The 13,608-nt window shown below is 36.1% G+C and overlaps 1 protein-coding gene across 1 annotated transcript in view; it reads right to left on the reverse strand.

Moving 5' to 3' along the window:
• The window catches only part of VWA3B (von Willebrand factor A domain containing 3B), a 240,712-nt gene that overhangs the window by 103,043 nt on the left and 124,061 nt on the right, over nt 1-13,608 (reverse strand). The window contains exons 12-14 of the mRNA XM_049784589.1: nt 10,891-10,989; nt 5,981-6,163; nt 223-350 (exon numbers count right to left, since the gene is read on the reverse strand). Coding sequence (XP_049640546.1) covers nt 223-350; nt 5,981-6,163; nt 10,891-10,989 — 410 coding nt within the window. The remainder of the gene's footprint in view (nt 1-222; nt 351-5,980; nt 6,164-10,890; nt 10,990-13,608) is intronic.

Consider the following 13,608-nt stretch of genomic DNA (forward strand, 5'->3'; position numbering starts at 1 on the left):
TACAACTTTTCTGAGTCTAAAGCTTGTGTCATCTGATAATAGTATGGCCATGCCAGCTTTTTTAAGGGCATTTTAATGGCCCCTATTAAAAATAGTCATTATTAAATTAGTACCTTTTGATTTCTCTTTGTTTAGAAAAATTCTATGTGGCTTTGCTTTTCACAAGTAAAATATCTTAGGATCATGCCAAAGGGAGTGAGTGGAACATCTGCTAGCACTCACCTGTCTCTTTCCTTTATGCAGTTGTGCCACCAATCCAACACCAATGACTCTGAATAAAGGTTTTGCAACTTCTCCAGGTTTTTATGTCCCTGCTCCACTTCTTCAATCAAAAGCTTAAGATCTTCATTCTGCCAAAAAAAGAAGCAAAAAAAAATTATAAGCTTCATATTTAACACAATTATAAAAGAAAGAATGTCCAGAAAAAGAACCCAAAGTATTTCACATATTATTCCAGCTTAAACAATTCTATTGATATGTAATTCACATACAATCAACTGAGTGCAAGTCATATGTAGCACTTAAATAGCTCTGACATTCATACCTTTGAAACTGCCATTGTAATCAAGGGTAAAACCACACCACAAATTTTCCTGTGTTCCCTTTGTAAATTTGCCTCTCCTCTACAATCCTCCATATTTCCAAGCATCTACTGATTTGCTTTTCATTTAATTTTTCAAACACTTCATATGGAACTTTTTGTCAGGCTTCCTTGAGTCTTTTTTGTTTGTTTGTTTTTGTTTGTTTTTTTGTTTTTAGTTTTTGGACCACACTCAGTGATGCTCAGGGGTTAGTCCTGGCTCTGCACTCAGAAATCACCCCTGGTAGGCTCAGGGGACCATATAAGATGCTGGTGAATCAAACCACTGTTGGTCCTGGGTCAGCTGCCTGCACTGCAAATGCAGTACCACTGTGCTATCTCTCCAGACCCTCATTCAATTATTTTTAACTTCACTTATGTTGTGGAGTGGGCCAGATGACCATTCTTTTTTATTGCTATTTTATTGGATATTGAAAAAATTATCTGTTCATAATTATGAGTTGTTTACAAGTTTGAATTTATGAACCTGAGTATTTGAGTATAGTTCTTTGTATGAACATCTGCTTTTATTGCATCAAGTGGGTGGCAATGTGGATATTTTAAATAAAATAGTAGAATTTTCCCAGTGGTTTACTACTTTACAGTATTATTAATTTTATTAGTTCCTGTACATCTATTTTGGTTTTGTTTTGGTGCCACACCCAGTAGTATTCAAAGATTACTTCTGGCTCTGAACTCAGAATTTACTCCTGGCAGGCTCATGGGACTATATGGGATGCCGGGGTAACACCTGCATGGCAAATGCCTTAATTACTGTGCTATTGCACTGTCCCCAGTGCCTTTACATATTTAAGCATGTGGTATGATCAGTTATTTTCATTTTTAAACACTGAGAGCTACTTAATAGTATCTGTCATCCTGTTTTTTAATTTTAATTCTCTACTGACTAATGTTTTAAGCACTTTTTCTTGTTTATATTATACTAAATATATACATTTTATTATAAGTTTATACTAAGTATTGAAATAAGATGGTATTGGTCTTCCAACTTTGTTTTTTTTTTCTCAAAGTTGCTTTGGTTTTTCTAAATCCTTTATATTCCATCAAATTGAATGTTAAATTTCACCAAAAATAAATCTTTCTGAAATTTTTGTTTTGATTGCTACAAATATATAGAGCAATTCAAAAATAATAAGTCTCTTAGCACTGTGAGGTATATCTACAATCTTGGTTGTGATAGATATCTACAATCTCGGAAATCCTGGTTGGCAGCATGATCCTGTACTTTTCTGTGTATAAGTTTTTCACACATTTTGACAGATTATTTCCTTATGTTTAAATTTTTTTATTGTATTGTAAATTGTATGTCAAGGGTTAATCTTTGCACAATTATAAATAAGTTTATTTTTATCCTAAAGTCTTGGTAAATCCACTTATTAGTTACAGGAGTATTTTTGTATACTATTGAATTATATATATTACCATGATGAATTAAAAGACAGGCTTACATTACTCTTTTATATATATATTTTTTTTTATTTAAACACCTTGATTACAAGCATGATTGTGGTTGGGATTCAGTCATGTAAAAAACACCTCCCTTCACCAGTGCAACATTCCCATCACCAATGTCCCAATTCCCCTCCTCCCCACCCCACTTCACCTGTACTCTAGACAGGTTTTCTATTAATTCACATTGTTATGATAGTTTCCAATGTAGTTATTTCTCTGCACTCATCACTCTGTGGTGAGCTTCATGTAGTGAGCTGGAACTTCCAGCCATCCTCTCTTTTGTCTCAGAAAATTATTGCAAAAATGTCTTTTATTTTTCTTAAAACCCATAGATGAGCGAGACTATTCTCCCTCTGACTTATTTCACTCAGCATAATAGATTCCAAGTACATCCATGTATAGGAAAATTTTATGACTTCATCTCTCCTGACGGCTGCATAATATCCCATTGTGTATATGTACCACAGTTTCTTTAGCCATTCATCTGTTGAAGGGCATCTTGGTTGTTCCCAGAGTCTGGCTATTGTAAATAGTGATGCAATGAATATGGGTGTGAGGAAGGGATTTTTGTATTGTATTTTTGTGTTGTTAGGGTACATTCCTAGGAGTGGTGTAGCTGGATCAAATGGGAGCTCAATTTCAGTTTTTGGAGGAATCTCCATATCGCCTTCCATAAAGCTTGGACTAGATGGCATTCCCACCAGCAGTGGATAAGAGTTCCTTTCTCTTCACATCCCCACCAGCACTGCTTGTTCTTATTCTTTGTGATGTGTGTCAATCTCTGTGGTGTGAGATGATATCTCATGGTTGTTTTGATTTGCATCCCCCTTATGACTAATGATGTGGAGCATTTTTTTCATGTGCCTTTTGACCATTTGTATTTCTTTTTTGTCAAAGTGTCTGTTCGTTTCTTCTCCCTTTTTTGATGGGATTAGATGTTTTTTCCTTGTGAAGTTCTGTCAGTGCCTTGTATATTTTGGATATTAGCACCTTATCTGATGGGTATTGGATGAATAGTTTCTTCCACTCAATGGGTGGCTCTTGTATCCTGGGCACTATTTCCTTTGAGGCGCAGAAGCTTCTCAGCTTAATATATTCCCGTCTGTTTATCTCTGCTTCCACACATTACTCTTTTCAATTTGAATGCCTTCTCTCTTCCCTCAGTCCCATTAACTGAAACAATTAAAACTTCTATCACATTGTTAAATAGGAGTAATAAAAGCAGACACCCTTATAATTTTTGATAATAGAAGAAAAACATATAATCTTTAACCATAAAATATGGTGTAGTATAGTTGTAGGTTTTTAATAGATAACATTTATTTGATTGTATAAATTCAACTTATTCATACTTTGTTAAACTTTTATTAGAGATATATGTCGGATTCTGTTAAGGTACAGCTGAGATGATTATAATGTTGCTTATATTAATAGTGGGAATTGCATACTGATTTTCAAATGTTATAGCAACTTTTCACTTGTGAGATAAAACAAATTTGGACATTAAGCATTAGACTTACAAATATAATTTTTGGGTATTTTTCTTCTTTTTATGGTTTTTGAGCCACATCCAGTGGCACTCAGGTTACTCCTGACTCTGTGCTCAGAAATCTCTCCTGGTAGGTTCAGGGAATTATATGGGATGCTGGGAATCAAACTCAGATATGTCTTGGGTTGGCTGCATACAAGGCAAACACCCTACTGCTGTGCTATCTCTCTGGCCTTTATAAATACAATTTTTTTTAGTGAAATTGAAGGATCAGACTATTAATTTCTTTCCTTTTCCTTTCTTTACTTTTTCCTTCATTTGAGCTGCATTGCTGATGATCAAACCCAGAACCTCACACTGATATCTTGAACACATTTAATTAGTTCAAATTTCTTATTATATCTTTCAATTCTATAATTTCTACGCCACCAAAAAAATTTTTTTTCTTTTTGGTTTTTGGGTCACACCTGGCAGCGCTCAGGGATTACTCCTAGCTCTATGTTCAGAAATCACTCCTGGCAGGCTAGGGGAAACATATAGGATGCCGGGATTTGAACCACTGTCCTTCTGCATGCGAGACAAATGCCCTTACCTCCATGCTATCTCTCTGGCCTGCCACCAAAAAATTTTATGACTTGACTTCATTGATGAGATTTTCTGTGTCTTCTGATAATTTACTTGATTATTAAAATAGTCTTATGACAAATACTTTATAATTCTTTTGGAATACTCAGCAATATAAGGCATTTCCTGCATATATGAGACTGGTCCCCAGGATCACAAACAAAACATTTAATCAAACTAATCTTTTATTTTTAATTTAAACCATTGTTATTTACAAAGTTATTCATTGTTAGATTTTATACATATAATGCTTTAGGCCCAATCTCATCACCAATATCAACCTCCCTCCAACAATGTTCCCTATGTCCAGTCAATGCCACCACCCCCTGTCCTAGCCTGCCATCATAAAAGTTACTGTTTTAAGTTCAGTTTTGAAAGTTTGGGTCTCAAAGTTTCATTGTTGACTCTAGCTTAGATATTTAGTTCTGTCCTTTCTTTTTCTTTTTCTTTTTTTTAGTTCTGTCCTTTCTTAACACTGCCATTGTACCTGAGACCCCTTTGCCCTTGTCTCCTGTCATTTCATATGTCTTTCTTCTTCCCCATTAAATTTCTTTCTTTCTTTCTTTCTTTCTTTCTTTCTTTCTTTCTTTCTTTCTTTCTTTCTTTCTTTCTTTCTTTCTTTCTTTCTTTCTTTCTTTCTTTCTTTCTTTCTTTCTTTCTTTCTTTCTTCTTTCTTTCTTTCTTTCTTTCTTTCTTTCTTTCTTTCTTTCTTTCTTTCTTTCTTTCTTTCTTTCTTTCGTGTGTGTGGTCAACACATCTTCTGGCAGGAGTGTGACAAGTTTCATTTTTTTTTAAAGCAGGTTGATATATATTTAAATTTTTTTCCATTATATTTTGGGGCCTATGTGTTCTCTACAACTCCATTTAAGCCATTGCGTATCTTCATGCAGTTATTCTAAATACTACATATAAGTGGTATGTTATGTTTATCCTCCTTCTGGCTTATTTAATTTAATATAATATCTTCTAGTTCCATCCTGTTTCAGTGAATTACATGATGGCATCATTTCTTATAACTATGTAGTATTCCATTGTGTATATGTGTCACATCTTCATGATCCACTTGTCTGTTGTTGAACATCTAGATCGATTCCAACTCTTAGCTATCGTCGTGAGTGCTATGATGAATAGTGGTGTACATATATCCTTTTGAATGAGTGGGGCTTTTGTTGTTATTGTTGTTGTAGTTCTGGGAATAAGTACTCAAAGGCAAGATTGCTGTTCATATTTAATTCTGGGTTTACAGAGAACCCTTCATACTATTTTTCATAAGGCTTGGGCCAGACAACATTCCCACTAGAGAGCATAAGAGTTCCATTTTACCACATACTCACCAACACAAATTGTTCCCAATATTTCAAACTAAAATTTTAAAATAAAATTTTCTCAGAAAAGTTCAAGATCTGATCCTCTCTGGATCAGGACAGAGTATCATCTGACTGCATTTTCTACTTTTTGTTATGATTTTCTTGATTTCTTGGCATGCTGATGATTTTTCTTTTACAGTTTTCTGGAAATTCTGCCAACTGTTTCAGAAAACTCTGGTCTGACTAAAAATCTTTAATTTCAGCTGTCAATGATCTTGATTAAATTTTACACAAGACTTGTCTTATGGTTGTGGAATTTCACTCCAATGGAAGCTTCTTTTGAAGATTTTTTTGTATAGTTTTAGTAGTTGCTGATCTCTTGGCACTGGGTCTCCTACCTGATGAAGTAGGGGTTTCCATACTCACATGCCACATGTCTCTTGTGACTCTATGGCTCTGCCCAAAAGGTCTTTGTGAAATAGTATTCTCAGCTCATCAAGCTCTTACCTGAACTCTCTTTGGAAGATATGGATCTTTGTTGCAAAAGTTATAACAGTAGAACTCTCCTCCAGTCATAGAAGAAATCATTTTCAAAAATCCATTTGCAACCTCATCATAGTAATTGAAGGAGATAGTATAAATAGGAATTTTCTTAAATACTTTAATATGGTCTATAACTACTTCAGGTGGCTGAAATGATAATTTAGGGATTAGGGAAAAGATAAAAAAAGAAATGGGAAGGAAAAAAACATGAAAACCCTTGTTTTAAATATAGATAACTAAATTCTCAACTAGTAATTCCTGAATGTCTTCTTTCAAAAGTATCAATCATTAAAAGCAATCAAATAGTGAGAATACAAAAATCAGTGACATGCCCTTATTCTCTGAGAGCTCATAATTTGGTGGAAAAATAATCAGGGATAATGCATTGACTTGACAAATATCTCAACTTTAGTTGTACATATGCTTATTGTCCATGATTTTACACTATAGACCTATTTAGATCGGTTATAAGTAGGTGAAAGCCAAGAATAGAATATCCTGGCTATTGGCACTACATAGAGTAAAACCAATGGATCTTGGTTTAGTTTTCAAATATCTCTTCTAAAATAATAATCTATAGCTTTAGACTTGTCAAGATCAATATGCCTCTAACAGAGTGTAGAAAAGAGATGTATATTATGGGTCTTTCTGTGTCCACTAGTAAGGGGCATTATAATCAATTTAATCCTCACACCCATTTTGCAAAGGGATTTTGAAAGTTGTCTTAACCTTTTATATATATATATATATATATACTGTACTCAATTAACAAAAACAAAAACAAAAACACATACAAATACAGCTAAACCTCTGAGACTTTTTGGCAGTTAGGTTGGGCATATAAGTCAGTTCTGACCAATGAAATACAAGGATGAGATTCCAAGGAAGACATTCCCTGTCTCCAATAAAAGCAAACAACTACAAGAAAAAGCTAATGTGTTTTTCTTTCTCCCTTAATTAAAATAAATGGACACTCTGATTTGATGCTGGAGTTATATATATAGGAGTCAAATACAAAAATTGTGGAGAATAAGATAAAAAGCAAGATTTTTTTGGATAAAATTCAGCAGTTGTATAATCTCCTACCTAGACTATAGGCTCTAAAATACTTACCCATAGAAATTTAAATGTCTGAATTTTCTACCCATCAATTGTGTCCATCTTTGTTTTCCTCTAGATCATTTGTAACCATCTTTTGCAGTCAGAGTGGGATTCACAGACCCACCAAGATTTTAAGTTGTAGGACTAAAATTCAAAGCTAATATTTGCTATTATAAACAATGCTAGATCAATTTTTTACTCTCTTACTAAGGCCATATGCTCAGTAAACATTACCAACTAGCAGAAAAGAGATGCATTCCCTTGTCATCACTATCACAATTAATATGGCTCAGGTGGAAACCTTAAGAACTGCCTATAATATTCCTGCTTCTCCTTTGTGTTTCTGGGAGCCAACGTCCTTTGGGCCAATTTTCTGGCTCTTAATCAAGTCCTACTCTCCACTTTCAGTTCTTATTCTTTTTTGACCTTGTACCCTTTCTCATATGCTATTTTTTTTTACGAGAGGGATGACTCTAGAATCACTCTAGTTTTCCTTGGGTCATGCACATATGCCTAGAAAAGTAGTCAGTTGAGTGGTTCCCTGACTTTTGGCATCATTCAGCTACCACTTATAGATGGCCTCACTCTCTGTATCTAGTTCTAATTAGGAGCCTACCCTGACTATCTCTTTTCCTCTGCTCTTCTTTCTACCCATCAATCCATAAAATGGTTTTCTATCAGAGAATAATATAGCCTACTTAAGTGCTGACTCTGTTCCTCTGTCCACTACAAGTCAGAGCAATGCCCTCGTTGTTCTCTCCTCTTTATTCAACCTAAGTTCCCTTTTGAGCACTCTGTAATTTCAGAATTGAGAGCTCTTTTGGACTCTTTGCATACTTCCTCCCAATAGCCTTCCAAGGTAAGAACAATCATTACACTCATCACTTCCCAGAGACTTTCACATACTCTCATATAGTCAAACTGAAGGAATTTCCTGTGTGTTTCCTCCCTTATCTCATGTCCTAAACTGCAGATATGCGACCTAAATTCTGCTTATATGATAGAAGTTTTAGCAAGAAATTTTCTTTATGTATAACTGAGATAATTGGAAAGAAAAATAAACTAATATTTATTTAGTACAAGCATAGTGGGTTCTGATCCTGAGAGGATGTGGCCAGCATTTAATGTAGTTATTTGTTCATTGGTTCTTTCTCCATAAAATAAAATCACTGAATACAGACAATAAAACCATCTTGCTTACCACTTTATCACAGACTTGTGACAACATTAATGTATATAAAAGGGGTTCAATAAATATTTGGGAGACTAAATTTATAGGCACATTATCCTATTTATTCCTAAAAACACTTGTGAAAAGAGGGTTGTTTAAGTATAGGTCACAGATGAGAAACTTGCCTAGGAGACACTTGCCCAAAGTCATTAAAATGAAGAGATGGACTTCAGTTCTCTCTATAGCCCTCAGTTCAAACCCATTTTGCTCATTTCATATAGCTAAAGAGAGTGAGCACAAGAAAAATGATATTGGAATTATGTACATGAGAAACAATTATTGCACTGTAAATCATAGAATCTCCATAACTTTTTTTAAAAGAAAGACTATTGCATGCACAGTTGTGACCTCCTAAATGTTGAACTGCTATATCTAGTGATGCTCAAGGGTTACACATGGTTCTGAACTCCTGGTAGTGCCAAGGGACCATCTAGGATGCCAGGGATCGAACCTGGTCAGCTGCGTGCAAGGCAAATGCCCCATTCACTATACTATAGCTCCAGTCCCACTATACCTCTTTTGCACCTTTGAAACTTATACCAGGCAAATACATTATGATTCAAAGCTAAATAAAATTAAATATTAAATTAGAAGCTTTATTAAATCTGTATGCTGGAATAATGCCATTATTGAGAATGATGTTTCTGAGAAAACTGTGTGCTTGGAAAAGTTTATATATTAGATGAACATAAGCAGAACACAAGATTGAATTATGAGCGATTTTATTTTTTCTTCTGGTTTTATCTATAGTATGGACAATAAAATAAACAAGTCTATTGAAAAGAAAATGGCCCCTTGTTCAGAAGGCTCTCAAATCAGAATTCCTAGCCCCTATATCTCCTAAATTTTAATCCATTTCTCTAGGGGCTTCAAGTCCTAAAGGGCCTATGGGTCTCAGCTTCCTCACATCAGCAGTTACTGTGCCAATGCTTTCTTTACTTTAAATTTTTCAACACAACACTTAGGAGCCACAAACAAACAAACAAAAACAAATAAACATTAACAGAAAACCAACCCTAAAAATAAATAAAATCAAATCAAAACAAAACTATAAGAGAAAAAAAAAAGAAGCCGCAAATCAACTATCCTGACTTCTTCCTCACTTGCTCCCCACCCTCATTTTGCCTACCAACACATCCAAGACTCTTCCTCTGACCTCATCTCTAAAGAGTCCCTTCCTCTGTACTTATGCTGCTCCTGCCTGAGGAGGACCACTGGCTTTCACCAAAATCTACTTTCCCTGCCCTTACTGAGACATTTGCTTGTCCCTCTGAGAATCTTAGGTGGTAGACCTGCCCCTTCCATGTAACCATCAGGGACATTGCCAGTCTCTTTCAAGCACACCTCTAGGTTCAATGATTATACTCTCATTACTGCCTTTGCTCTCTCTTGCATTGTTTTTGAGAAGTCTACATACTTTCATACCTCTGTTCCTTTCATACCTCTGTACCTGAGACATTAGTTGGAAAATTCCTTGTCCCTCAATGTATCCTTCCATGGTCTTCTTTCCAAACAGCACAGTCTGGGCTCTTACACATCTTATAGCACAGGCAACCTAATTTCTTGACCAGAGTTAACCAGTAAGTCTACCACATTGCCTAATGCCTAAGCTTTCCTAGGCAAGATGAACTATCAACTTAGCTTCAAATCTTGGTACTATACATGGATCATAGGCAAGCAGCATCTAATTCCTGAACAAAAGAAATAATGAGTTTGATAGGGAAATCATTCAAGACAAAATTTGCTTTCCATACAAGCTCTCTGCCATAAATCTCATGCTGCAATAAAATTAGTTTAATTCACTCTTTAAGTTCTGAACCATTCACTTCAGGATCTGTTATAAAATTTGCCTGTCAGATGTTTACATTTAAACATCTTATTACAAAGGAAAAAAGTTACTACTAATTCGTTTCAGCAGTTCATTTACACTGTATTGGTCTGCCAATCTGAGGGTCAATACATTGAGTTCACAGAGCATTATTTTCTCACTCACAAAGCTCAAAACAAGATGATAAGACTTTACTAAACTTAAAATATCTTCTAGTCAGGCTACAAGAACAAAAAACATTTCCCAGGAAAGACTTGTTTTTGTTTAAGTGAATGCTAAATTTGAATTATGACAAGACTTAGGACTTTGTGCAGTGACATGTTTAGATTTAAGAGTCCCCAAAAGGGAAAAAAATCCAAAGAATCTTCTCACTCTCAGCTTATGATCAACTATAAACCAGCTTTCAGCTTTCAGGGTCTTCTTTCATAGACCAAGGACATTAGGGATATGAGGATCATGTCACCAGAAGCTACTATCTGTTCCAAAAATTCTCCACAAAGTGTTAGAAGACAAAGAAAGTGCTCTGTGTTCTCTCACCTCAGTTCTGGTTCTCCAATAAAGAAATATCTCTGATGAAAGAAATAGCCATCTGACAGTTGATAACAGGGCCCTCCAAACTCAGCATTGATGGTAAATAACAAAGTCTTCCAAACTCAGCATTTACTTTTAAGATGTAACAGGGCATCCCTCTCTGTCCCCAGATTTGATAATTACCTGATCTGGCCTCCCATCAGTCAAAAGATAGATCACTTGTGTTTCTTGGTCAGAAAATGCAATTTGCAGAGCATCCAGTGTGTTTGTAGAACTTCCAATCTATGGAAACAAGAGTAAGAGATGAGCACAAACTTGAATCTCAGAAAAAAGGAAAGTCCATGTGAAATAAAGTGTAAAATGCAAATATATTAAAATCATTATTGATAACCCAGTAATTCAAGGCAGTCAATTTCTTATATGCCACAAAACCCTCTGTTCTGGGCCAGCAGAAGTAGGTTGTGGATTTGTAGTCTTGCGGACAGAGTCTTTCATGCCTTTTATGTTTGTATGTTTCTGTGTGCAACAAACTCAGTCACTGTTCACTCTGCAGTCAATGTTGCTCTCTGAATCTGCCTACACAGCATCATGTTTGCTCCATACCATCACTAATTCATACAACCACCTTCCAGTGAGTTAAAGTGCAGCATGATAATTACTGTGGGTATACAGACAAGAAAATGTCCAATTTGTAAACTCCTACCATGTCTTTCAAGGTAACTAGAGTATTGTCAGAGGTCCCTCCCACAACTGGTCAGCCGCATGCAAAAAATAACTCGGACCTCCATCTAACCCCATACACAAAGGCCAAATCCAAATGGATTAAAGACCTTACTATCAGACCCGAAACCATAAGGTATGTAGATGAACACATAGTAAAACACTCCATGACATTGAAACTAAAGACATCTTTAAGGAGGAAACAGTACTCTCCAAACAAGTGAAAGCAGAGATAAACAAATGGAACTATATTAAGCTAGAAGCTTCTGAATCTCAAAGGAAATAGTGACTAGGATAAAAAGGCCACCCACAGAAGAGGAGAAACTATTCACCCAATACCCATCAGATAAAGTGCTAATATCTAAGGTATACAAAGTACTGACAGAACTTAACAAGAAAAAAATCAAACCCCATCAAAAAATGAGGAGAAAAAATGAATAGACACTTCCTCAAAGAATAAATAGAAATGGCCAAAAGGCACCTAAAAATGCTCCACATCATTAATCATCAGGGAGATAAAAATCAAACAATAATGAGGTACCATCTCACACCAGAGACTGGAACACATCACAAAAATTAAAAACCAATAACAAACAGTACTGGGGGGATGTGGAGAGAAAGGAACTCTCATTCACTGCTGGTGGGAATGCAGTCTAGTCCAACCTTTATGGAAAACAATATGGAGATTCCTCAAAAAACTGAAAATTGAGCTCCCATATAATCTAGCTATACTGCTCCTAGGGATATACCCTAGGAACAACAAAACACAATACAAAACTGCCTTATGCACTCCTATATTCATTGCAGCACTATTTACAATAGCCATAATCTGGAAACAACCCAGATGCCCGACAACAGATGAGTGGCTACAACAACAGATGAGAAACTGTAGTACATATACACAATGAAATACTATGCAGCCATCAGGAAAAATGAAGTCATAAAAGTTTCCTATATATGGATGGGCATAGAAACTATCATGCAGAGTGAAATAAGTCAGAGAGAGAAAAAGACAGATACAGAATAGTCTCACTCATCTAGGGGATTTAAGAAGAATAAGACATTATTTTCATAATACCCAGAGACAGTAACGATGAGGGCTGGAAGAGCTGGCCCATGATATGAAGCTTACCACAAAGAGTGGTGAGTGCAATTAGAGAAATAACTACACTAACAACTATCATACAATGGTAATGAGTGAAAGAAATAGAATGCCTGTCTCGAATACAGGCAGGGGTGGGGGAAGAAGATGGAGGCATTGATGTTCGGAAGGTTGTACTGTTGAAGGGATGTGTGTTCTTTTTTATAACTGAAACCAAACTTCAAACATATTTGTAGTCATAGTGCTTAAATAAAGATAATATAAATTAAATAAAAAAGGTTCCTCCTATACTTATCACGAAAAAGGGGCAAACTGCTGGCACCTGACTTTTGTCATTCCCATTAGGAAGCTGAGATAATAGGATAAGTGACCTCCCAATCAAAGGGAGGTACTTGCAGTCAGGTAAGATGTTGAAGGGGCTCTCTGGGACAAAGTGTAGCCAGACATGAGGTTCGGGGCTGGGCTAGAGAATTGGTAGTAATGGGCTACTGTGTACTGGTGGGGGGTTAAGGCCTCAAGGCTGCAAATACGATGAACTCACTGAGTGAGAAATTAATAATAACTCTGCAGGGAACCATCTACTCTCTCTCTCCTACAGAACAAAGTCCTAATCTGTAAATGGGGTAGTGGGGGATTCAAAAGGCAATAGACCTTAGGACAGGGTTGAAAGCAATAGAACTTAGGACAGCTCTGAATAAAAAAGAGAAGAGTTCCCTCATGTGGAAAAGAATCAGGAAAGGATAGTGTCCAGCTCAGAAGCAGGGAGAAGTACAACCCTGAGCTCAGCTCTGTCTTACTAGTCTTAGGCTCATCAGAGATACCAGCCCCTCCTGCCCCTTCACACTGACTAGTGAGAAACTTGCAAAATACAATCAATCGTTAAGGTTCAGAGTAAAGAGAATGTTAAAAAATGAGGATGTTTGGGGCTGGAGCAGCACCATTGCCTTGCATGTGACCCATCTGATGTCCCTATATGTCCCCTGAGCACTTCAAGAAGTAATTCCTGAATACAGAATCAGGAGTAAATGCTGAACAGCACCAAGTTTCCCCCCCCCCCACACACACACAAAATAAAAGCT

Source organism: Suncus etruscus, chromosome 12 (assembly GCF_024139225.1).
Source record: "Suncus etruscus isolate mSunEtr1 chromosome 12, mSunEtr1.pri.cur, whole genome shotgun sequence".
Classification (NCBI taxonomy): Eukaryota; Metazoa; Chordata; class Mammalia; order Eulipotyphla; family Soricidae; genus Suncus; species Suncus etruscus.